The sequence below is a fragment of the Ambystoma mexicanum genome, chromosome 2p, assembly GCF_040938575.1.
Source record: "Ambystoma mexicanum isolate Mex_15411 chromosome 2p, UKY_AmexF1_1, whole genome shotgun sequence".
In the NCBI taxonomy this organism is placed as follows: Eukaryota; Metazoa; Chordata; class Amphibia; order Caudata; family Ambystomatidae; genus Ambystoma; species Ambystoma mexicanum.
In genome coordinates, this window is record NC_090923.1 from 542,562,751 (window position 1) to 542,590,390 (window position 27,640).

The window sequence follows — 27,640 nt, forward strand, 5'->3', positions numbered from 1 at the left end:
CTGAAACTATCTATGCCTCTTATATGACAACCTGTAAGTGCTGAACAACCTCTTATCCTCTTTAACCATGTAACTCCCACTCTAGACATGTATCCTCTTCCATGATGTGTTGGCATCTAAAAGCAATTGAATGGTGCTATGAACATTACAATTGATTCTTAAATAAACATAAACTGGGCGGTGGGTCCATGTCCCACAGCTGTTTTTTAAAAGTCATTTTTTTCGAAGAAATTACTTTGAAAAAACTCATCATTTTTTTATGTTTGGAGGGTGTCCCCCACGCCTCCTTCCCTATATCATTATCCCTACACCAACCCCATCCACATCCCTTTTAATCCCTTACCGCCCCCTATTTAATTTGATGAGTTTTTTCAAAGTCATTCTTAGTTGAAAATTACTTCAAAAAAACCTGTCAGCAAAACAACGCAATGCCGGGCAATGATCTTCATTAAAGGCTCTTCCTCTTCACAGCCTCTTTGCTTGCCTGCGTTCCGTCCTACTCTGTGGTTTTTATCTTTGATGATAAGTGATACAAGTATGGAACGCCAAAACTGAACTTCTGAGTGACAAGGCGGCTACCCCGATAGCCATGTGTACTGGGGAACTAATCATGCTGCATTTATAAGTAGAGCTGGGGGAGCCAAAAACATCATATGACAAGCCAGAACCAAGCCAGGGGTGTGACCTTACGGGCCAAAGCACAATCCAAGCCACTGAAAGAAATTGTATGTAAATTAGACAACCGCACATGTTCTTAATCACAAAAGTATAATAAAATAAGATGCTATTGTTACTACTACTGTAACATGCAATAGATGCAGCACAACATGTATTTCACATCACTCTTTAAAACATACAACTTCAAAAGTCCTGCAAAGTTAAGATGCAATTATTCACTATACTATGAAATGCTTGTGACTTCTAAGGGTAAGCACACATGTAATATCATTCCTAGCATGCCTGTTTTAAAAACAGTCATTAGACAATGACACTGAATTTGTGTTTTGATTAAATCATTTCTATTTATATTTTATTTCGTTTTACAACATTCAGAGAGCTAGAGTGACATGATTCTGACTGCTTGCCTTAGCTCTTAGTTGGCTCTCCATCCAAAAAAGCTGTACAGCCAAACTAGGGCCGGACATTTGGCTTGAGCTTCCATTGGCTACTTCACCTTTATTTTTTTGGCCTTCAACATGCGCCTGCCTCCCGTACAAGAACCCTCATTAACAGGCATCATGGGCGAAACTAAAGGACTCCTCGGTTCAAAGCTCTAGGCGTGGGTCCCTAAGGTAGTAGCACGACTGATTGGGAACAGCTGCCAAAGTATGGCCTGTATGATTGTCGTGGGCTGCCTCTAATGCCTCTATTACAGAGTTAAACTAAAGCTGAGGGGCAACAGTGTCAAGTGTAGCCAATGGATCTTATGATATCTAAGCTGTGACACGGCTGATCTGTACAACTCACCAAAGAGCACTGGCATGCTAAGCCATGCGGACTCCATGTCTGCTGGTTGCATAGAAAGCTCCAGGTACTGTTGGATGTAAATACCATTTATCTTTTCTAGAAGCTTATAAAAATGGTAGAGATGGGTCGATAATGAGCCTGTTGCTTGAGATTCAGATGCGATTGCATTAGTAGTGATCGGATCACAGTGTGTTTCATCTGTGCAGTTCCATGATCCCAGGTGTAATGATCAGCTCAAGAAATGACATAAGTCTTCTTCGGGAGCGAGAGCAAGCTTCAGTAGCTGGCCAGTTTATCCGAGCAGGAACTATAAGAAAGCTGGGGGGTTTGCTAGTCAACACCATCTAATTGGCTCCCACCAGAAAATGAGCACAATTCTAGGGAATTCAGAACAGACAACAGTGGCGCAGACTGCCCCATCCAAAGCTTTCATAAAGTGTCTGTTCATCGAGAAGTGAAACAATGTTTTCCATGTGTAACGGGACGCCTGCAATTCTAAACATTTAATGATCTTTGCAGAGAGTGTTTTGGGTGAGAAATGTTCTTTTAAGATCCGCAGCATCTCCATGGAGGAGCTACATAATTCAACAATGTTTGAGGAAAAGTAAAGTTAATGGCAAGGCTTCTGAGGGCCTAATTCACAGAGCGTTTTCTAATGAGGGTTTGCCATTATAAACGCTTCTGTGAATTAGGCCCTGCGGCTCCACAGGCTCACCGGAGGTATGCATTGGGCAGTTTCGCCAGGAGCCTATCTTAAGGTGGGATTGTCTGTGCATATCATGCCAACAATGAACAAATGGTCTGGCTACCTTGGATGTGATGGTAACACCTTGCAGACATAAGATGTGCTCATATGCAAACATCATTAATCTTTCCATCAACAAGGAACAGCCATTCATCCTCTACCAACATCTAGGTGCCGGGCTATAAATATAAATGTCTATTCCATTTCCCTGCCCTGCAGGATCAATGTCATTCACCCTTTTACATGTCCTATTCTTGGACTGGGCCACCTGTGGCTATGGTGTGCAGTCCTAGGATTATTATTCTGTAATTTACCTGTGTTACCATTAACAGACATCCACAGGTAATTAAGCCTACATACGTTCCAGGATTACCCAGAATGCTGTTCAGCCCCTCGCCCACCCAGCGCAACACCATCCTTATCGTACTTTACACTGCAACCAAAATCTGTATGTTAGTGCCACCAATACCATCAGGACTTAGTCTCCCTTTTGAATGGAGTGCATGTATTCCAGACTAACACACATCCAAACATTCCACCCCGGCTGCAATCCCCTGCCTCCGTCTGAAACCTCTTTTCCTGCTTTTCCCAACTCTTCCCTTATCCTTTTCCATGCACTTTCTTTCCTGGAGACCAATTTCTGGATTTCCTGGGCAGGGCCGCAGTACAGACAAGGATTGGCACTTTGAAACCGCTATGGTGGTGATTCGGCGCATTGCACAAAACATTCTAGCATAACAACATAAAACCCAAAACTAGTTTTTTCGTTCATGATAATTTATCATATCCTTTCAGCTATGAAAGGAGTTAAAGTTATAGGTCACTGACAAGGTGGCAGTCACCAAAAGAGGCACCTGCCATGATTATCACATTTAAATGCAGGTTATTGTTTACCTTTCCTAATTCCCTCCTTCCCCACCCCTGTAGGATCTCTCCTCACTAACTTTAGTCAAACCTGGCTTATTACCCACTGCACTCTTACCCTGCAACACCGTTCTTTTGTTTACATTTTTGGTTGGCATGACCAACACCTTGTCAACTTCCAATGAAGCAATGTGCCTGCGTTCATACATGTGTTGCTGTGAAAGGCTGAAATGTGTAGGGCGTGCCGCCAATCAACCTGTCTATCCTCTCCTTTTCTTTCTGCAGCAATGCTGTGATTGTTGTACTCTTGGGCTGAAGGTCAAAAGCGAGGGGCAGACCTGTGAGTCCAACCCAAACCTGGGCTATCCCTGCAACCAAGTGATGCTGTCCTGCTGCGAGGGAGAAGATCAGCTGATAGCCCCGGGACTTAAAAGGCAGCCTGAGCCCGAGCCAACAAGCAAACCGGAAAAAGGTAAAGCCTTCAACTTCCGGAGGAAATGGGTTCCAATGTTTGAATCCTGGGAAGAACACAGCTGGTGAAAAAGCACAAATTTGACGATAGATGATTTTAAGCTTCACGTGATTTTTGTCTTTTACCAAAGAGTGGCTCATTTTTGATTAAGAGAATATTACAGGTTTGATTCACAAAAGCGTTTTACAATGGTGCAATCCCATTGAAAAACGCTTTGTAAATCAGGCCCCATGATGTACCTATGTGCCAGAGTGGTTGCACAAGTTACCTTTTAAAAAATCAATAGTACATTTTACATCAAAAAATGTGTTGGTTGCTAAACATGAATACATCTTTTGTTGGAAATTGAATGTGAATGTTTACCGGGTATTATTTAAGTACTAATGCAAACGTTAGTAACAGCTTTTACAAAACATTTTCAACACTGTCATGACAATTTAAGTACGAATTAATGTAAGTTGTACTATTGACTTTTTTAAAGGCAACCTGCGCAATCGATCTAGCACATGGATAATACATTGTAAGGCACTCTGCATTGTGCCTTATGAACTGGAGCAGTTAGTTGCTCATAGCATAAAGGAAAGCACCAACACTACATGTGGAGTTTGTTACCGCAAAATCCACCTGCTACTGCAAATTAAATATACTTTTTGATTAAGTCTAAAGTGCATGGTGGCGACCACCAACGTGTGCACTTACGTGCACTTGATCCCGCTCTGTGCAGTTTTGGTTCTTTGCACTCCGAAGTGCATACATATGTGTTCAATCTGGCAGTTCCATGTTAACACCCATTTTTGCACTTTAGAGTGCAAAGTGTTAATGCCTCCTGCCATTTCCGCCAATTGAAAATGACACGCCGATGGGTAAAAAGGATTGGTTTTGGCAGATGGGGGAGGAATGGCAGTCTTCAAGCCGCATTGAGGGGGTCACATAATGATTGCACAACCGTTGCACTTCTGAATTAAGGGGTGCAAATGTACCTTTTTTTTACAGTTAACTAGGGTGTTCAGGTTGTCATAAGATATAGGTCAGGGTTCCAGCCCATTTTCAGCTCTTCTCATCTCAAGCGTAAAAAGGAACAGAAAAGGGTGTTCAGTTTCCTAGTGATGACTGTTGTGCCCTAGTTCCCATTAGTTTTGGTATTGTGTACACCAGCTAAATGACATTTAGTGCTCCATCAGCTAACCCGTTGTTAGGCAGAAACCTGTGCAGTTCCCTTAGGGACCACTGCTAAAAGTTTAAGTCTACAGGAGTTATCAGTAAACCCAATTGGTAGCAGTCTGCACCACCCAGATTTACCTGGTAGCTATGGCTGAGCAGTCAGACTTCTCTCAAGAAGAGTTAGGCAGTATATAGAGTATACACAATAGGGCTGAAAAATACAGTACCACAAGCAAACACTGACCAGAGCTTTGGTATAAAAGTATATAATTATTTATTTAATAACACACTTGTAAAAATACATTGCCACTAATATGTCAAGCAAGTTCAAACACAGTCACTATAAGTATATACACCTCCCTAGTTAATTATTCGACAAGTCTAGGTTAAGACACCACTTATTTAGCAAAACAGAGGTGAGCGCGTAACCGTAGATGGCACTCCAATAATTTGTTTAAAAAGGGGGAGAAAAGGCAGAAATAGGAAAAACACACAGTACCAACACTTTTAAGAAACCACAGCAAGTCAAGAAAGGCAGGGTCTACTGTAGAGCAAAACGTTCATAGGCCAGGCCCACTCTTGGAGAGAGCAAGGCAGAATGTGCCCAAGATCACACAGTGGAAATGCACTCAAAGTCTTTGCAGAAAAATCAAAAGAGGTTGGATCAAGTTAGAAAGGTAATGTTAACAGGTCCAAGGTCACCCCAGGATAGAGGGTCAAGGATTTACGGGACTGGTGGAATATTTTGCGTGGTATCCACTGCCAACACCGAGAAACTCGACAAGGGGGGACTAGGCAGTGCCCCCTTGGAAAACAGACCCAGGGGCAATCGAATTACCCCCACCAGTACTTCCAAAATATGATGGTTTGTACTGGTTCTGTTCACAATTTCAGACTAGTAAATCCAATGGTGACTTTACATGCCCTGGGGGACAGTAGTCAGTCCCAGGGTATGGAGTCTATGTTTGGGGGTCACTATGACACCCCTGTGTTACTGCACTGAGGGTGCTGTGTAACACACATACCAAAAACACGTGAAGCCCTATGGAGTAAAAGACCCCATAGCCCATAAAACACATTACAAAGTCAAAGGACATTCTCAAATCATGTCTAAGAGTCTCACTCTTAGCAGGAGAAAAAAATTAAACCCCAAAAATCCAGCAAAGCTGCTGGGGGACTCACTCGGTTTGGGAAATTAGCCTTAACAGAGAATTCTCCCAAACAACCGTCCTCTTAATTTAAAAAAAATTGCATATTACAATAAACATTGTATTTGTATTCCATCATACTGGGCAGTCCTGCAAGCAACCTGTCTTAAATGAGATTTTTGAGCCGCGAACATTGGGTACATGACAAGTTAATGATCTAGGGTTAGCAAAACATAAACCAGAGACAAAAGAAAAGAAAAAGAGACATATAAGATATTTTGATGGGAAGTGAATGTCATCACAGAGAGCTGTTAGTCTATGAACTGTCTTAATGAGGTCCCTTACTGTTATTTGAGATAGCAGGTGCTCCCTCGAGATATTGTAGATGGAGCTTTAAGGCTGATTTGAATGAGTGAAGGTTGGTGTAGTTTTGATGTCTCATGCGAAAGTCATTCCAGTTCAAGGGGGCGAGGTGGGAGAAAGAGCAGAAACGAGAAAATGCGCAAGTCAGGCCAGGAAAGGGGTAGAGAGATTGTGGATGGCAGGAGGTGAGTACAAAAAGATGGAGACAATTAGGTTTGGCGCCAAGGCCATACATCAATTGAAATATAACCAGTAGGAATGTGTAGATGGACTCCTACTCATAGTGCATGTGAGCCAATTGGCATGGAGGCAGTGGGTAGATGTGGTGGAGGAGCTGGGAGATTTCAGAGGGTGCAGATTGGCAGATTGTGATGGTGAGGAATTTGTCATGGGTAGCAAAGGAGAAGGAGAGGGGGTTTGAGGAGGAGGGTTCAACTGTAACAAGGAAAATGAGCACTAGGGTGGAGATCCGAGATTTAGCGGAATAGTGGTTGCGGATGCGACAGATTGATCCCAGCAGCAGTGGCTGTGAAGGTGATAAGGTGTTGGAGCTTTTGATTCCTTCCTAAGAGGACCCAAGGTTGCTTTCCACTGCGATAGGGTGTGAGGTTAGAGGAAAAATAATTTGTGCAGCAGTGTTGGGGGGGGGCAATAGATGACTTTGTTCTTAGAGGAGTTAACCAGAAGACAACAAAGCACTGTCCAGTTGGAATTGGATTGGATTGTAGTGATGCAGTTGGAAATCCCTAGGGATAGTTCAGGGCTGATGGAAGAGAAGAAGAAAGCTCAGCAAGGAAGCAGTGAGTTTTCATAAGGTGGAGGAGTAGAGCATGAGGAGCAGTGAGGGCACGTTAGGATTAAAGGATTAATTGTTCCAGGATATGGAGAAGGAACAACCAATGTGGTAGGAGAGAATGTCATGGAATCCTACATTAGAGAGGCTTTTCAGGGGACAATGGTGGTTTAAAGTGTCAAAATCAGTGAAGGCATCCAGGAAGCAATGAAAAGAGAAGAGTTTGGAGAGCTGAGCAGAGGACAGTAAGTTTGAGAGTAATGACTATGGAACCAATATTAGGAATGGTCACAGAGCAAGGTAACCTGTGTTGTTGTTGAAGACCACATGCTCCAGAAGTTTGGAATAGTGAGGTAGGAGGGACATATGCTGGTCGTGTTTGCAGTTAGAGTGAACAAAATTATTCTTAAGGCTAGGTAGTACGGTGTCTACTATGAAGCATTCAGACAAGAATTATAGGAGCAAGGCAGAATGAATGAAGCCAAGCTGGATATATGAATGTACAGCAGGTTTGCCAACTTAGTAGTATCTTGTGGGTTATGGAAAGACGGGGGTTGAGATGTGGGGTGGTGGTAAGGGAGGTGGCATGGAGGGTGGAGGGTATTTGTCAAAAGGGAGTTGGAGGCTTTGAGAGAATGATAGGGAGAGGGAAGCAAGTAACAGTCAAGCCAGATGTGTATGAATGCTACAGTAGTGGTGTGTGATGGCAGTAGTTAATAGGAGGGAATACTAGCAACAGAAAACAAGTAGAGACAGCATTGTATGGCCACTAGCAAGCACATACAGCATCATAGCTCTCAACCATTTGTGTTGCAAAGGCGGGTGAAATCACCCGATTTTGTTTTTGGCGGGTGAGACGCCCATTGGAATGAATGGGCGTGCAGGAGGCTTGGCGGGTGAGTCAGCCCTTTACAAGGCGGGTGACACCCTCCAAAAGTGTTTGAGTTGAGAGCTATGCAGCATTAAAGGGGCACTAACAGCTGAAAGGTAGACAGCCTTCCAGGAAAAGCTACTAGTGACCAAAGTCAAGTTTACAGGACCACTAGCAAAGACAGTGGGTTTGTGAAGCCAATATCGGCCGAACACATTGTTGAAGAGCCTCGAATAACCGAAACAAGGCAGAATTACATGAACACAAGCAAACAAAAAGCAGAATTACAAGGCCACTACATCCAAACAACACAAAATGGCATCAGAAACAGTATTCTAGATCTTGTGAGTGGTAGAGGAACAAAGGATCTTGAAGGCGTTAACACGATTGACAGAGAAGGACTGAGCGAGCAACCATTTTCAGTTGGGGACGAGGTGCATAGTTCAGAAGGTCAAATAGGGATCACGGCACCTTGTGATCGTTTACCAGGCAGTGGATGGGCTCAAAGGAAAAGGGCTGGAATTGACCACTCCTCCAAAATAGTGCTAGATGAATAGTGGGAAGGCTTTGGGCCAAGAAAGGCCAGCTGGGTAGGAGAGCAGTGTGTACACCAAATGAAGAGAAGTAGGAGATGCAGAATAGCCTCCATGAAAGAGTAGTGTGCCAGCAAGCCACAGCAGTCCAAACATTCTGTGGCAGATCAATTTAGCTGGACCGAATCATAGAGGAAGGGGTATCATTCAAAATGGTTCTGCTGAGGTGAGAGAAGTACTGAACTCGTAAAACGAGGTGGCGCGTTATGGAAAGATGCCAACAAATGCATGTTGTCTTATCTACATAGCAGGCCACTCACTTAAACCCCAGCCCTCAGGGCCAAGAGACAATTAGCTATTGGTGCAGGAGAAACCTGCCACATACCGCTTACTACTCTGGGGCATGGTCAAGAATGCACTCTAATGTTCACCCCTTACTACAAAGTATGGATAGGTACGGGGATTCCAGCATGAAGTGGGACAGCAATCGCAGAGACCACTAGATAAACACTTGCTGTTGTTTCAACATCTATGACATCACACACACCACTCCACTACTCCCCACTATGGCATTGGCACAGTAGTTCACTCTAGCGCTGGTTGCATCTATTCTGTCATTGCCTCCATGCCCCTTTTCTTCCTCAAATTGAACTTTTTGCCTCTACCTTCAGGCGATATACTAGCTTCCGGTCATGCTGGTCATGCTGCCAGGGCAGGCATCACATCCTTTCGCTACCGGGCTTTAGGAGGAAGAATTGGCGCCTTTTGTGTGTACTCTCCCCTGTGCATGGGTGAGGGGAGGGGAAAGCATTGTGCATGTACACTCTTGGGCTCCCTATTGAGCGAGAGAGCTCGTTTGAGGTGTGGAAGACACCAGGCCGCTCTTTCGCAGTTGCAGGTGCTGCGTGGTATGTGCATATGTCATCGGGTTCAGGGTGGGTAATTGCCCCACACTGGACAGAGGTAACTGAGTGTATTGTTCCCTCTTGACCTTTTGAGTTCTGATGAGTTGTGGCTGTGTGGATTAAGGGCCAAGTGGGTGGGCTCAGTCCAGATGTTTCATCATGGGGAGTGGCCCTTCTCTCTGTTATGAGCTGTGCAGTATGAAGGTCAGATGTCTCGCCTGAGCTGGGGAGTTTCCCGCTCGGGTGCAGGTAAGGTCTGCGGCCTCAACTCATGTGTTGTGGTGGTTGCCGGGCTGGGTGCTTTTCACACTCTGTTGCCTGATTTCCTGCTTGATGTGATTTGGATGATAATGTGATTTGGGCTGAGCGGGCAGGGAGGGGGTGCCACTAGTCCCAGGGTGAACACCACTGCAGTGCCATGCTGTACCCATCATTTGAAGGGGGAGCCTAGTGTCCCTTTCTGGTGATATTGCAAAGGGTGATTCCCCGTCTTGGTGAGTGCCCACTGGGCTACTTCCCTGATTGCTTGCAGGTGCTGCAGGAATTGAGGAGTAGCTCCAGGTGTGTGGCGCCATTACCATTTCTAAGGCTCTATAGAATTGCCATTTTGTGACTAGACTTCTCGGTGCACGGATCTGGTGTCCTGCTGCTTTTCTGTGTTGCTACGGCTGGGAGTCTGTGGACTTTGTCATGAGGTGGGCTGGGAGGAAGCAATCATTTAAGCATGCATGTGTACCTGGGTGCTGATGAGGAATCTGGTTCCTTGGTCACCCAACCCCCACATTTTGTCCAAAACAAGGGACTCTGAGCAAATCTATCTGCCTTGGTTTATGTCCAAGCTTTATCTTTCGATGAACAGGGCCGAAGCTTCTTTGCTGACTGTGGTAGAGATTGATCCCATTTTGCCCACCTTGCTGGGTTGCTTGTCGATGGTTATCAAATCCTATGCGGGGCACATTTGCCTCCTAGAACAAACACGTTTGCTTCCAGTGCTGCTCGGAGTCTTGGGAGGGTTTCCGAAACAGGGCAAGGCAGTCTTGGAGGAGGTTCACTGTGCACGCACTTTGTAGAATGTGTGCTTCAAGAGAAAATTCTGGTGGATGTAGACTTTGGTGGGGTTCAAACTGCTGCAGTGGCCATGCAAGCGGGGGATTCAGGCAGGCGTCACCCGCATATTTGGGATAGGCACATGAAAGGCTCACAGAAGGTGATTGCTTTAAAAACTGCCCTTTGAATACATTTCGGTGGAACTTATTGGAGGCTAAGTTCCATGCACTTGCGCGTTCTCAATGTCACTGGGCCTAGTAAGATCGCTGTTTTTGTTTCTGCCCTGTTCCCCTCCCTTGCCTTGTCGTACGAGCGCGATATAAATAAAATACCATATCATATTATATCATAAGGTCTTTAAGGTGAAGATGCACTTGAAGAAGCGTTGTTGTAAGGCCAAGGCATCCTCCTGCTCTCAGTGTTCCTCAGACTTGGGCAGCCTGTGTTTGCATCCTGGCAGGGCGAGGGTGGACAATGAGGAAGAAGGCGGATCATAAATCCTCACGGTTAAGTCCCCTGTAGAAGGTGCAGAAATACGGCTGGTCGGAAGAGGGCAGACGGGGTTGAGGGGTGTGTGCAACTGAATTATTTGTTAAACAAAATGGCCCACATGGTCATTCGATCCCTAGGTTGCAGAGTTGCTAGATGGCATACAACATATACTTTCTGGCTCCTCCACTTGCTTGAGCCCACAGTGCCTCCTTTGCCCTGGTACAGTCTCAGGGGGTTGGCTTACTGAAGAGTTTCTGGTTAGTGATGATTTCAGGGGCCTCCACAGATATGTGGCCAAACCTACATTCTTTTATTTTTTTATTAAAGGGCATTTGGCTAAACCTTTTGCACCATACAAACACCCACATTAATCATCCAAGAAACACAAGTTCAAATATCCGAAGCGTACATATTGTAGAACAAATTATAAACATTCAAAACCATCCACAATAATCAACAAAGTTATTTGTTCAAATACATTTCTGCAAAAGTTCATTTTTTGGATAATTAAAAAGAAAATCATCGCAACTCTGCATTTTTACGTGATATTCTGTTGGCACTCCATAGTCCCATTACCACGACTTATAATCAGCACCAGTTCCCAGAGCTCCTAAGGTACAGCTTCGCAAAGTGTCAATGCTTCATTCCACACAGGAAGAGCTGCGGCCTTGATGACCAAAGACTGGTCCCCCCCAATAATCGTGCTCCAAAACTGGTCGGTAAGGATGCTCTCCTCATTGGTTAAAAAATGAGAGCAGCCCTTCTGATAGTAAACCCTTAACACTGGGCACAATGTCAAACCATGACGACCAGTTTCACTTGTGAGATTTGAGTTGTGAGATGGCATAAATGGCACATCTCTCGTTAGGTGCCGCACCAGTGCAAGCCCCTACATACTCGTTAGTAGGGAGAATGTTGAAGTAAAGGCACATAATACGGTATCAGGTAATAATATTGTATATGGTCGCCGTAAATAATATCGCCGGGAAAATGTTGTGGCAATATTATTTGGGTGACCAAATATATGGTGACAGGGGCAAAAAAAAAAGAATTAAAAAAAATAAATAAAATTGGGGGCTTGCGGGGGTGTCCCCCGCATGTTCCATGCAATAATGTTGCCACAAAAAACGACTATTTTTCGGCGATATTTTTGTATGGCGATATTTATGTGGCGACATTATTACATGGAACCCATAATACATCTCTACAACTTAGAGGAGCATGATTACGCCAGGGGCTATGAATTGCAAAACCCTGGGTACAATATTCTGCAAATCTTTTCTTACTTTGGAGCTTGTTCACATTTACACAACAATCCCAGTCGCTTGTTTTGTTTTTTAATGCTGCATACACGTTTGGTCAAGTGAGAGTGTCTTCTAAAGATAAACCAATCTCATTCTCAGTCAATCTGGTAGCACAGCGAGTAGAGTGCTCGATTTAACATCTCAGAACCCGATGCAGGTTCGAATCTCGGCAGGGCCAAACTCATCCTTTCATTCTTCCGAGGTCGATAAATGAGCACCACACACTGTGGGTAATAATAAGCAGCCCTCAGATACATGAGGGTTCGAAGTGCTGTATAAATGCTAAATTATTATTATTATTATTTAAGTGAGATATCCCTGGGGTTTGCAATTCTTGCACACATCGATTCAGTACCTCATCTGTGATATGCAATGCTACCAATCCCAACAAAGTGTCTGTGTCGGTACAAAGCTTCGAATAGAGCTTGGTACGCTGGAGTAACCATAAGGATCTAATGGAGGGCAAACCAAGCTTGAGTCTTAAGGCCTCAACCTTGAGAACACCCAATATCGATTGCAACAGCTTTCCCTCTATTTTTTCCAGCCAGGCAGCGTGTGTTGTTGACAGAGCCTCCTGCCCATAAAATGGGCCCAGAATAATACTCTTCCTATTAAGGAGGCCTTCTATGTTAAATCCACCATTCCTGGCAATCAATGTTTTAATCACCATCCATTTTCTCAAGACTCGATGAAGTCGCCATAGCAGCGGATCGCTGGGCAAGGTTGTATTGGGTAACCAAGATATGCGTAGCTGTTTACAATGTCCAAAGATTCGATTCATTGGCCAATTTCCAAGTAAAGGGAGGTTTGTTTCTTGGCCTATCCCCAATGATCAAAAGTTTATATTTTGCAGGATTTATCTTCAAGTTATTTACAGCAACAAAATCATTTAGGGCGTTCATGGAGTGTTGTAGCCCTATAGGGGTAAGGTCAAGGAGCACTGTGTCGTCGGCGAATGCCAACCACCGTAGAGGCTCCCTTCCAAGCCTGGGTGGGATGTTAAGACAAGAGCAAAGTGCTTCCTCCGTGTCTGAAACATAGATGTTTAACAGCAGGGGTGCCAATACACACCTGCTTATGGCCTTGTTGCTTTTAAGGGGTCGAGTGATAGCTCCGTCTTGACGTATCTGCACTGCGATTGTCGTCTCTGTGTGAAGTAACTTTATAAGGTGGAGCAATCGGGAGTCAAGCCCCAATTTTCAAGTTTACTCCATAAAATGAAACAAGAGGCCTTGGAGTAATCGATAAAACACAGATATAATTTGTAGTTCGACCGTTGAAGTCTTTCTTCGATTACACAGTACTGTATCCACACCTAAAGCCTGTTGGATACTTTTTTAGTAACTCTTTCTCCTCTACCCACTTATTTAGTTTTCTTAACAGCAGTAAGGAAAATATATCTGCACTGGAATTTAGCATCACTAGAAGGCGATAGTTGGAGGGATCCATATTGTATCCCTTTTTAAATACCGGCACCCGGATGGGCTCCCTCCAGCTCGTAGGTATAGTTCCCAGCAAAAATATCCTGTCAAGCCATTGCTTTAACAGGGCAGCCCAACAATGAGGGTGGGCTTTTATCACAACATTAGCTACCATATCAGGGTCTGGAGCCCTAGAGGCCTTAAGTTTAAAAATAACCTCTAGTATATCTTAAATTTCAAAGCCCTGCATAGCGATACTAAAATCTTGGGTGTTAGCTAAATTAAAGGGGCTGTATTCTGGTCAAAATAGAGCTCGATGATGTGATCAAACTAGGCCGAGTCGGGGATGGGGTTAGATTCCAAGGATGCTGTCCTGACCAGGAATCTCCTGTATCAGGACAGAATTGTTTGCTGTTGTTTCCCTTCAAGAGGGAGAACAAAAGTTTCCAATTGGCATTATTCACCGTACATTTGTACTGTTTCATCCAGTTCTTATAACGAGTGAAGAGGGAATCCATTTGGGACTCCCTGTCCACCCTTGACATCAAACAGCAACTCTTTAGGGCCGCAATGGCCTTGCGATAAACCTTTTTCCTTAAATTTATGGCCAGGTCAAACACCCCCAAATTAGATTTAGGATGGCAAACTCGAGATTGAGATAATCTTAACCTGGTTGCAAACCCATCCATTATATGTCCAATATCCCATTTGTTAGTTGTCAGTAGGTCAACAGGATCATGCTGACTGGCACAGATCGATAGTGTGAATTTCTTAACATTCGAATAGGTCCAAAGGATCGGAGTGCCCTGAGAGGTTACCTCCTTAGAAATGCAGGTACGTTTGCTCCACTGGGGTTTGGGCAGAGACTGTGACCACCTTTTAAGAGCGTGATCAGCTAATGGTGGTAAAACCAATTATGTAGTGGGCTATAGCACCAATACTTGGAAGCCTCAACAAATGCATACTCAATACAAGTGCCAACCTTGCCATCAGTCCAAGTTTTTGCCAGCACAGTGGGCCCCTGCTCCTTCATGTTTAATCATTTCAGGTCAAAAGTGTCAAAAAAGGAGCGCCAACTATGATCACCCTTCTTCTTCCGGTCCTCTAGTATGGTATGAATCGGAGAGTCACAAAAATCTTCCAGAGAGGAGTGGTAGCAATTGGCGTCAAACCTACATTCAAGATAGAGACGCTGCAGAGGATTGCTCCTCGGGTGCAAGAAGGGAGTTTCCTTCAGGCCATAGATATTCTGTTTCGATGGATACAATTGTCCCGTCCCACAATTCTGCAAGTGGCTGGCTAATAAAACCATATTAGCTTTATCGCAAACATTATTAGCTGGACTTCAAGAAGCCATGCCTCTCCTTTTACTATTGTGAGCAAATGCAGCGCGATTTAGCATTGATTGTGTTCTAGAACTAAGTGATGGATTCCCCTATAATAACCTTGTCTCGAGCGCTTGAGAAATGGACGCAGTAAATCCACATCATTAATTGTAGTTTACACGCAAGCAGCCCACGATTTATTGACTCGCTCTCCAAGTAATAGTCATTTTGGCATTAGCAAGTATAATTACTTCCGGTTGAATGCTCGAAGTACATTTGCTCAGATTATACTATGAGAGTTGACGAATAGTAAAGTATTCGTCTCCATTAGTAGTGGAATATAGATGCGTTTTTAAAGATGCAGTGAGAGAAATTAAAACCTCCATATTCATTAACAGATATCCCACTCAACAGCATACGGTATGTACGACATCATTTACAACTAATGAACAAGGATTACTAGCAAATGCATGATGCAGAAAAGCTGTGTCGTGTATTTTAAATGCAACGCATTTGCCCTCTTTGCAGTGCCCAGCAAGCCGTGCTCTGCGTGGTTGGAGATACGTATGGAGTAGAATTGGTTGTATATATAATTTGGAAAGCAGTTGATTGTTATGTAGTTCAGTAGCTAAGCAGTTGGCATTTTAGGTCATTTGTTAAGTTAATTCAGGGTTGTCCAACTCTGGGCCTCGAGGGCCAGAAACCTGATGGGTTTTCAGCATATCCCTCATTAATATTCAAGAGGAAGAATGTGCATACATTTAGAATCGTATGCAAATTTATCTCATGGATATTAATCAGGGGTATCCTGAAAACCCAGCATGGATCCCGCCCTCATGGCCTGGAATTGGACAACCCTGGGTTAAGTAGTAAGTTGGTCTGGTAGTTAGGTAGTTGGTTAGTTACTTCGTGCATTGTGTTCTTATGTGAAAACCCAGGCTTTAAGCAATATAGAGCTATACCAAAGACAGCCAGGGGGCAGGATACCTTCGGCATTTACAGTCGGTCCTGTGGTAAAGTGAACTGGTTGTGTTTAGAACTTGTCTGAGTGTCTCATGATACACATAGGACACAGTATTTAAAGCTCAAGAAAGGTACATGAGGTGATTACAGACAACAAACCGAAACATACTCCCTAACTCACTAATTTTCTGTGGCTACCCCTAAAAGCAGCCACAATCTTCAAAGCCAGCTGGATGATAAACAAAGCTGTCACCTTGCCCCTCCCTTCTGCCTGGCAAACAAAATCACCATATCTAAAAGCCAACACGTCACCAGAAGTGAGGGCCTGGACAAGCTTAAAGCAGCAGAAATGCAAAGAAAGAGACCGGAAACAGGAAATGTTCTATCTACATCCACAGACTGCAGAACCTTGCACCATTCAACCTCATACTTATGCCCACTCACTCACATGCAATTCTGAAAAGAAATCAAGACTCTCCTTTTCAAGGTGTGCTTTCTTCACACCCTGTAACAAACATCCCCAAATATGAGGATGTCTTTTGCAGGGTGAGAAGAAGATGATCAAACTAACCAATCTCAGGATCACTCCTGATGAACCACAGCCCAACCGCCGTACCCTCTCCACCTCTCCTGTGAGCACTGTTACATGTTCATCAGAAAGTGGAAATGTTAAGAAAGACCTAGTAGCCTAAATAATATGCCAGCAATATATATTATGGGCCTCATCACGAGTTGGGCGGTAACGCCGGCGCTATTAGCGCCGGCGCTATTAGCCCTACCGCCAAACCACCCGGCGCTATTAGCGCCAGATCACGGGTTTGGCGGAACGGTTAGTGCCCATTCCCCATTGGGCCCAATGGGGAAAATTTGCACTATTAGCGCAGGCAGATTTCCCGCCTGCGGTAATGAAACCCAAAATCGTCAAATTTGCTGCGGATTTCCCCCGAGCTTATAGCTGGGGGGAAATCCGCCAAGGCCATGATCTGGCAGACCCTTAAATGCGGCGGTAATAGCTCTACCACCACATTTAAGGGTTACCGCCAGACTCGTGATGAGGCCCTATGTCTAAATGTCTGTTCCCCCCTCTAAAATATGCTTTTAACTTAGAGAGCACTCTATTGCTTTCCATAACTATGTCCGTGCTCCGCAAATACCCAAACTAAAATGCACAAATAAGTAAAATATTGAGTCAATCAATTCTTACCATGTGTTGTAAAGCATGCCATGCATAACCCTGCAGAAACATGAGATGTCAATGTGTAGTGTTGGAATTCTTGACCCATCAGCTAAAATATGTCCCTCATTACACGTTTGCTGGTATCCCGCCGATATTCCAGCACACTGACCTACCGTTTATGCCGTCTGATTTCCCGGAATTACTGGGATATGAAAGGTGGCGGAAAGGGCAGTCAATCCCCATTCCATGGAGGGGACAGGTGCCGGAAATACTGTCTGTTTTTGCTGGAAATACCAGCTGTTTTTTTGCCGGCAGTAGCCTGATTTACCTCGAGCTCTGGGCTGGAGGTAAATCAGTGAACCCCCACCAGCAAATCTGTAGTTTTCCGGTCCAGAAGATGGATGTTACTTCAATTATTTTGTGCTACTGTCCTTAGGCAGTGTTCATGCATTATGAAAACCTTGTAAATAAATAAACTAAATACAATTATGAATGATACAAAAAACCAGTTGAAAGAACTGAAGGAGCTTGGAGCATTGAGAGGAGAAAACATACGCTGACAGTTCCATACATTTTTTGTGAGACGGATGTATTAACTGTACGTTCCATATATACACCCATTTACACTTGAGATAATCAATTATTGGTTAGGGATGATGACATTGTGTGTGATGGGTTTCTTGCAAACGGCGCAGGCGGCTCATTAGGGTGAATGCAATTAATTGTTTCCCACTTTAAGCATTTCATGCTTATTTCCAAAGGAAATTACAATTCCGTTGTCACATTGCCTCCAGAAAATGACCATGCCACTTTCAGACTAGCCCAGAAAAGGGCCATGCCAGATTTAACTGAGCCATAACACTATTACCTACAGGCGTTTGTCAGGCCAGTTTCACTTTGTCCAACGCCCCACCCCCCAAACATAATGTTAACCCACTGAAGAACACTGCCATGGTAGTGGCTACACTCCCCCTAGAAAATCAATATGCCTCAGAAAAATGTCAACTCAGTTTCAACAGTGTTAAATATATTGGCAATTCTTTCACAATACGTTGGCTTTTGAGGGGCTGCTCGGTTGTGGCGACACTAGATCCATAAACCTCTCAAAGTAGTTTCTCGTACTTATTTATAGGTTGAATGTCCACTTAATTTGCTGTCGCGTCCTACTGAAAAAGGTGGTAAATAAGCCAACTGAACCACCTGTGAATATTAGTTTACCAAAAACTCAGACATTATACTGCGCCAGTTTCTTGTGCAGATAATTATTTATTTGAGTTTTCGGAAAAATAAATATATTGGCGTTGCGGGCTATACAGAGCATTGCAAGAAGATGACAGTGTCATGTCCCCTTCACTCTGCGGCACGCTACTTTTACATTTCTACAGAATATCAATCATGGAACTTCCACATTGCCTTCAGTACATTGCTGCTGCATTTCCCCTGGAAAATGGCCTCATACCCATTTGGCATTGTCTCCAGTAAACCAGCCCTGCATGCTTCACATTGCTTCATACTATTATCCCATGCCATCGACCAGTGTCCCATCCTGTCAGTTTTAAATTGTCCCATAACTGTGCCATGTGCCACTTTCACAATAAATCTAAAGCTGAGCACCGTAGAGGCTAGTCCTCATCAACATCATTAGATTGCGTTGATTGGATAGAAATAAATACATCAATACAATGTATTAATCACATCTAATACAAACATATGAAATACAATAAAAGCGCAACCAATTTTAAAGCACACTTGCAACAAGATGACTTCTTACAAAAATACAAAAATCTAAAAACCGAGCATAAAACAGAGATCAGGGTTGGCCCTTTATGCACACATAAGGCAAAAGCAGAGCCAATAGAAATGCTCCTATCAATGCCACATATTCCTGGAGGCTAGCACAGTGGTCATTTCTCAATCAGTTGCTCCTTTCCTAGGTTTTTTTTTGGGACGCTGTCCTAGATAGGAATGCATACCCCTTCAAGATCAGTTTAGGGGCACACACAGCCATGTTTGTTTACTAGCATGCACTTGCTGATTTGTTTTATTGGGCACTCCTCCCATGCCCAACATGTACTTTCACTCCACCAACGCTTTCAACTACTAATTTCAATTTTAACCCGTTTCCACTCCTCCCATTTTTATACTTTTTCGGTTTTCAGGAAATCTTGCTCAATTTTGGTTGTTTTTTTCTTGAGTCCAAGAACTCATACTCTAGAATTGAAGAGCAGAACTATGGTGAACGGGTATCAGAGGGCTGCCTCCCATACCTACCTCCTTCCGCCTTCTCTACACAAGCTCAGTCCTGTCCTTTTGTTTGTGTGTCTTCCTTTGGTGAGCCACCATCCACTGCACTACCTCAATCACACTTGAAAATCTCTCACGTAAGCGATCTTCAGGTTCCACAACACTATTTCAAACTGCAAAGTCACCCTGACATGAACTATATGGTCTTTCCCTCATTCTAACTTTACTACCTGTGGGATTTCTTCACTCTTTGACTATATACTGAAGAAACGAGCAAGACACCGGGTACATAAAGCCCCAAATTAACACCACGCTTACCATTATTCCGTTCTCCTAACTAGTCAACAATGTCATATGTGGATTTTGTATATCATTTTCTTTACTCACCATCTTTGTTCATTTTCTCTGTACAGGGTTTGTGCTGAATATAATATTCGATTGTTTTGCCATATGTTGCATCAAACCATCCAGTGCTCATTCATTGTGATTTTTGCATTGCTTGAATATCAAATAAAATGAAAACTTAAGAGAAAAGAAAGAAAGCGAATGTCAAACACTCAATCTCTCTTATGCCACATAAATTACATTCTGCCAGGACCCAGGAGACGGACAATAGGTCTCAAATGTGGGTCTGAGTCATCCACCACCAATAGGTCAGCCACATCTGAGCAATGAGTTTTAGTTTGCCTTATTTTGGAGATTAGAAGATAGTTTAGGTTGATGCCTATATAGGTGTCCTATTTGATACATACTATCGATGCATTGTTGGAAGAATAATGAGCTCCTTCTTCCCTGGTGAATCCTGCAGATAGATCAAAGGACTGCCCAAGCAATTCGAACATTCTGGATAGTGATTCAAATCTATATTGCATTGCTTTTTACACCTGTACACACACATTGATAATTGATATATATGAAGGTCAAAATGAATTGCATGAATGCGCATCAGCCACTCTTCCCAACCCACACATAGTGGCAGACCAGTATAAAGGTTTGTATATTTGTTTTAATTGGAGGCCATAAGGAGACACTATTGGTTACCATTTAACGTAGGAACGATAATCTCAAACACGAGATATTTTACATTGGACATTGTGATATGTGAGGTCTACTTAAAAATAGACTATCACACCAGAATGGGATAGAAAGTGTGGTAGGGATTATCTAATTGGGGTTGTACTCCATTGCACACATCTTGCTTACACATTAACTTCATCTGTACACCTTGAGGCATAGTGCCATAAAGGGATTTGAGCACCATTACATATTTTTCGGTCAAGTGCTGAACTCGAGATTAGGGTCAATGTCTCCAGATTCCAAGGTCAATAACCTACCCAAATGAACACCACACCAACTAGGTCCACTTTGTTCCAATGTGTTTCCTGTTAGATGAAACAGATTAACCTTCCTAAATTGAACTTTGTGGGTATTTGTTTAAAGTGGTGAGTCGCATGAACTCAGCTCATATCTTTCTTTTTTTTTAAACATATTTTTATTAAGTTTCAGTGCGGTGAATCAAGATCATTACATAAAAATAAAAAAAACTTCAACTACAACATGTTAATAACTCCCCCCGCCCCCAGACCGAGCAAGTCTCTAACCGTTCATGTCTTCTCTAGGAAGTTCTTTTCCACTTTCACGTAAATAAGTCTAATATCCTTATTGTATGCGAACACCATTGTTCTTTATAATCCGTTTGCAGAAAGTCCATTACTACTCCCCAATCGTTTCTGAATTTCCCATGATCCCCTTGGATGTTGTAGGTTAATAGTTCCATCGTCAGATGTGTCCAGACCCTTTGCGTCCAATCTACTACCTGTGGAGGGGATTTCTGTTTCCAGTTGTGTGCAATTTCTAACCAAGCTCCTATCAAGAGGCCCATAAAGTTTCTCTTCTGAGCGATGCTTAGCGTTTTATCCCTGGAATCCCAAAAGCCCCCTAGCCATATTTCCTCTCCCAGGTGTTCTGTCCCCGGGAACATTCCATGCATTTGAGTTTTGACCTTTCCCCAGTATGGCCCAATCTTTGGGCAGTCCCACCAAATATGTCGCCAGTCCCCCTTTCCTCCACATTCCCTCCAGCATTTATTTGGGGAGTTAGCATACATCGAGTTCAGTCTCTCTGGAGTATAGTGCCATTGCACCATGATCTTCACCCACATTTCTCTTGTTTGAATGGCTCTTGTCAATTTTGACAACAGGCGACATATATATTCCCACCGTTCCTTGGGGAGTGCGTAGCCCAGGGTTTTCTCCCACTTCCCCATGTGTTGCCATGTGGTTGGTTCCTTTTGGGCATTTATAAATGTGTATGTGTTGGAGACAAATTTGCGGGCACCAGTGTGTGTCATTATATAAGTCTCAAAGGGGGTCAACTCCCTAAACATAGCTTCTTTCATGCGTGGGGTGCTGAACCAGTGGTGTAGCTGCTCGTATTTATTTCGGTCTTTTGTTGTTAAGTTCAATAGTGCTTTGCAGTTCTCGAATGACCTTATCTGTTGGTCTTGTTGCATATCTCCCACCATCTTGCACCCAGCTTCTTCCCATTTGCGGAAAGTTCCTTTTTCCATTCCCGGGGGGAATTCTGGATTACCAAACAAAGGCATGAACGGGGCGGGATCTTTAGTCAGGGTTTCATTTTTCGTAGCAGAGTCCCACACCCCCAGAGTTGTCTTCAATATCTCGCTAATGTTTGTGTTATCATGTCGGAATCGTTTATTGATCCATAACAGATGTCTGGTAGATCTTGTTGCCACCGCTCTTTCCTGCCTCTCCTAAATTTTCTCCCCCTGTTCCGGGATCCATTCCCTCAATACCCAAAGCTGGGCCGCTTCATAGTATTTCTTGAAGTGTGGCATAGCGCATTCTCCCTCCCTTCTATGTGCTGTCAGGACCGCATTTGAGATTCTAGGGGTTTTGTTCTGCCAGATGTATTTTGAGACCACCTTCCTAAGTGCCTTGAAGAAAGCCTGAGGGGGTCTTATCGGGAGGGCCTGAAACAAGTACATTAGTTTGGGGAGTATTGTAATTTTCACTGCATTAATTCTACCCCACCATGAGATCACTAACGGATTCCATTTTAGCAGATCATTTCTGAACCTCTCTAGAATTTGAGGGTAGTTGTGGGTGTATAGTTCATCTATTTGCTAGGTGAGAGTGATTCCCAAGTATCTGATGCCAGTGGTCACTATTTTCAATTGGTAGTCTGTTGCCTTTGCTCTGATTTTTTCTTTATTCCCTGCCAGGACCCGCATCTCCGATTTCTGCCTATTTATTTTTAACCCCGATATCTCTCCAAATCTTTCTATGATTTCCTTTAAATAATGTGGGAGGGATTTCTCTGGGTCTCCTAAGGCCACTAGCATGTCATCAGCATATGCCACCACTTTATGATCCTGCCCCGCCATCTCTATACCTGTGACCTCCGTTAGTTCCCTGATTTTTGCCAAGAGTGGTTCCAAGTATATAGCGTATAGAAGGGAGGAGAGCGGGCAACCTTGCTTCGTCCCTCTTTCTAGGTAAACCTTATCTGATAACCCACCGTTTACCGCTATCCTTATGGACGGGGAGTTGTAATTGGCCTTAACCATATCTATGTAGCCCTTGCCCATTCCCATTTTCTGCAGTACCTGGAATAGGTACGACCATTCTACTCTGTCAAACGCTTTCTCTGCGTCTAAGGCTACTAATGCAGCTGAGGTTTGTTTAATGCCTATCTTTTCGACCAAGTGTATGACCCTTCGAATGTTGTTGTGAGTCTGGCGATTTGGAATAAAACCTGATTGGTCTTGGTGGATTAACCTTGGAAGCATTGGGGCCAGTCTTGTTGCTAATATTTTAGTGTACAGTTTTGCGTCCAGATTAATTAAGGCTATAGGGCGGTAAGCGGTGAGGAGTTGTTCATCTTTCCCCCTCTTGTGAAACACTAACACTTTTGCCTCATTCATTGTTTGGGTTATGTTCCCTTTTCCCCAAATGTGTTATACAGGGATGTAAGTATCGGGGCGAGGATGTCTCTATATGTTTTATAAAATATGGCGGTATACCCGTCTGGGCCCGGGGCTTTATTTTTCGGAAGGGACTGAATTGCTGCATATACTTCTTCTACGGTGATGTCCATTTCTAAGGCTTGTTTATCTTGTTCTGTCAGTATTGGGAGCTGGACCCCGGCAGAAAGGCTTCTTGGAGTTCCTTTTTCGGGTGGTCTGTGGAGTACAATTTTTGGTAAAATCTTCCAAGTATCTGACCTGTCTCTGCGGTCTGAGTTTTAAGTTGGCCTGATTCATCTTTTAGGGCTCTTATTGTCTGGGTCTGCTGTCTACCTCTCAGCTGTCTAGCTAGCAGTTTGTCGGCTTTTTTTGCCTTCACATAATACCAATGTTTTGTATATAATAGTGCCTTTTCTGCTTTTTTCGTTCTGAGTGTTTCCAACTGCCCCTGGACATGTCTTAACGTTCGCATAAGTTTTCTGGTGGACGTCTGAATCAATTCCTCTTGTATCGCCTCTATTTTACCCTCTAATTCCTTTTCCCATTGGCGGTGCGTTTTCTCTTTCTGTGCTTTGAGTGCTATTATATGTCCCCTTGTAACCGCCTTTAGGGCATCCCACAGTGTGTCCCTGTTAGTACCGGGGAGGTTGTTGTTAGCTAAGAATTCTAAAATGTGTTCTTTTAGCACCTGGCTCATTACCGGATCCCTAAGAATATCCTCCGGGAGGCGACAGTTCCGTAGACGGTGGTAGTGGTTTGTCCAATTTATATCTACCCAAAGGGGAGCATAGTCCGAAAGAGTGATTGGTTCAATCGCTATCTATTTTATTTTACCCAGGAGCCCCACTGAGACCCATATATAATCTATTCTCGAGGCCATGTTATGTACGTGCGAGTAGTACGTGTAGCTTTTCTGTTGAGGATTGCCATTGCGCAGGCGTCTGCTAGCCCTATGTGTGTGAATTTCTGCTTTAGATTTTTGGACGGGAAGCCTTGGTCTTGTTGTCTGGGTCCGGATCTATCTAAGGATGGATCCCACACCAAATTGAAGTCCCCCCCCAATATAATGTCTCCTGTGGCGTGCTGTTCTATTTTGTCCAGGATATCTCTCAGGAAGCTGTCCTGCCCTGAGTTGGGAGCGTATACAGTGGCCAGTGTTAGGGGCCTACCCTCTATTGTTAGTGTCACAATTAGGGATCTCCCCAGTTTGTCTCTCCAGGTGGACTTTATCTGCGCATGTAAGGAGTCTTTGATCGCTATAAGCACTCCTGCTTTTTTATCTTGCATATTTGCCTGATGCATTTGGTTGAATCCCTTTAAGCGTAGCTTCTGCTTATCTTTATCTCTAATATGAGTCTCCTGCAGCATTACGATATCGAATGCCCCCGCCTGATGGAGTGTTCAGCTTTTTTACGCTGGACTGGGTAGTTTAGGCCCCTAACATTTTGTGTCAAGATCTTTATCCCCATCGCTTCTTATAGACTAGATGGCTTCCCTTAGGTTCCTTCCTCCCTTTAGTAGTTTCAGAGTTATGCTCGGTCATCCCCCAACCCCACCTTCCCTTCCCCTCCCCAAGTGTCTCGCATTCCCCAACTGGCGCATATCCCCCGTCCCTCCCCCAACTGACCTGAGGATGGCATGATTCTCTAATATCGCTCAGGCGTGCCGCCGTGTGCTACACACCCTCAAACACTCTAAGGGATAACTTCGAAGGGGCTCCTAAACCCTTCCACATGACTTCAGTGACCGCCGGGTCTTTACCCCCCCCTCCCGACACCTGTTACTTGTACTCTCGAGTTTCTGTTGGCGCTGTCAAGTCTCCTTGTGTACTGCTTAGTCTGACTCCTGCTTTCCCTGCAGGCCGCTGGTCTTTATTTCATTTTGCTTGGACGCCTCCCCCTCCTATTTATCATTTTCCATTCTCCCCGGCTCTTTCTCGCGATGGGGGCTGTGCTGCTTGCTTGCGGGGAGTCTTCGTCTTGATCCTGTACGTTTAACAGTGTCAGACCTTCTTCTCTGGTGGTTATTCGTCTTTGCGATCCCTGCCAAGTGAATAGTAGACCAAATGGGAATGTCCACTTGTATCTAATTTGGCTGGGGGGCTACCACCCACCCCGCCGGGTACTAATATGAATTCCAATCCATTTGGAAAAATCAATGTCTTGACAGAGAGTGCATCTCATCATACATATTGTCCTACACTAACTTTGCTGCGTTTTCTTCTGATGTGACAAACTGATCCTGGTGTCTTCATAGTTTCAGGTCCACTGGAGCACAACGAAGCCTTTTCTGTTGATAACCAGGAGGACAGCACTGACATTTTGCCTGGGGATAACATAGATGAATGCCTCCTCTACCCGGCGCAGCTTTGTCAGCATCTGTGCATCAATACAGTCGGAAGTTACAAGTGTGGATGTTTCCCGGGATACACCATGGAGGAAGATGGGATCAGATGCAAGTCAGGTGAGAAATAATGGTCTGAACACGTTCAAAGAATAGCTTGTTTAGGGTATGTGCTGTTCTGTACTAAATCCAATAAAAGCTACTCGAATAAGGTGACGTGCAGCATGGGTTTTGCAGATCTGCACTGCTGATGGCTTGGACTGTAGTGAATGAGTAGGGATGCTTTGCCGGAAAGAACTCTGAAGAACTGTAATTGTACTAGTTGGCTGCTATTTCCTTCTCTGAGAGGTCGGAGTGGGAGTGCTGGACCTTAGGAAAAAGTCAGCAGAGTTGAATCGGAAGTACAAAGAGGTGGGGGGGGTCACTTCTGCATTCCTTATGTCAACCTCCTCACTTTTTCCCTACAAAGGTATAGTTGCCTCTGGAGGACCAAGCCAATTTGTTCCATCTATTTGTGTGTCCCCAATGAGCTCTATGCCACTTAAGCCTGTGCAATATGGGACTTTTAAATAAACAATTTGGCTAATTATACCTCCTAATAAAAGTCTGCTTACTTCATCACCAGATTGACGGAAGCAGTGCTACAGTCAGGTAATGGAGTCCAACTGCTGCACACTTGGGATATTAAACACAAAAATAGCAAAAATGCAATGTTAATAGCTAAAAAATGCAAATTCTTAATATTGTGGAATAATTCAACGTTCTTAAAATTCAACAAGCATGCCCACAGGAACTAAGGCCATAGATTCATGTATGACTAAACACCAGATATTGGCCTGAAAATCCCTTTTACTCAGTCACATTCCCAGCCTACCCATTCATTCTCATTCATCCTTATTACAGTAACTGACAGATGTCAGCAGTGTGTTAAGGGCTCCATCACAGTTGTACAATAACCAGCCAGAGTCAGTTTCGTGAGTGTAGTAACTGGCGAGCGGGAAACCGTTCACCACTTTTATTGCACTTCACACATGATCACAGCCTTCCCAGTAGCTGATGTGCTGTGGTCACCAAAACCTTAACACGTGACTGCACACAACTTGGTGGTGAAGTGCGTAAGTCACAACAGCCCATGCCAAGGCTAAGAACAACAAACAACAACATTTGATAAGTCACCAATGCACAACACAAGGGAGTCCACTCATGCCGCTGGCCCTGTCCACTTGCACTCTTGCGCTGTTGCGCGATGTCTTTCTGCACGTTCTTCCTTCGCCTCTTTAGAGACGACGCTCTGGCATCCACCACCGGTGACTCTGGCACCCGCTCCATCAAACAGAACGCATCATTGTCTTCGTATCGCGAAAGGGCTGCCACGTCAGCATCGTTCTTGCACTCCTCTCACCTGTCTTCTCTGAACCAGTCGGAATCTTGCACGATGGCTCCCACACAGGCAGCTACTTCAGCCCACCTATTTCTCGAGTGCTCAGGTGCACTTACCGCAGAAATCGACATCCAGGGGGCCTAACAGATATTAGCATAGTGCCTGGCCTTGTGGCACCTGCCACACTACTGCCCTACCGCTGGGCACAGGACTGCATGCGGCATAATTCCGCCACAGAACTGGCACATTCTCTGGGGTGCCTCTTCTTTGCCACTGCATGGTGTGGTGCCACCCTCTGCCCCTTCCTCTAGAGTGGTGTTTTGTTCTGGGGTCAGAGCTCATGCACCTCCTCCACTTGCATCTCCTTCATGGCCACCTCCATATGGGTCGATCGCGCCTCCACAAGCTCATGAGGGAACTTCTGGTTCTTTCAGGATCTGGTTGCGCAGCTTGCTGGACCAGCACTTTTGAATCACTTGGCCTCGCAAATTCCCCCTTTTAATCGACAAACATGCACGTCACTGCTAACTGGTGCAGCCTTGTGTGGAATGCTTCAATCAACTCATCGGACCCCTGAGCAGCCTGCCGGAGCTGAAACCTTTCGCAATCAATGTTAACCATTGGTGCGAAGTA

General features: G+C 44.2%; 1 protein-coding gene across 3 annotated transcripts in view; it reads left to right on the plus strand.

Moving 5' to 3' along the window:
* Window positions 1-27,640, plus strand: part of FBLN2 (fibulin 2) — a 712,640-nt gene that overhangs the window by 479,966 nt on the left and 205,034 nt on the right. For all 3 annotated transcript variants that reach the window (XM_069643982.1, XM_069643983.1, XM_069643984.1), the window contains exons 5-6: window positions 3,362-3,548; window positions 25,540-25,746. In XM_069643982.1, the coding sequence (XP_069500083.1) occupies window positions 3,362-3,548; window positions 25,540-25,746 (394 nt within the window). The remainder of the gene's footprint in view (window positions 1-3,361; window positions 3,549-25,539; window positions 25,747-27,640) is intronic.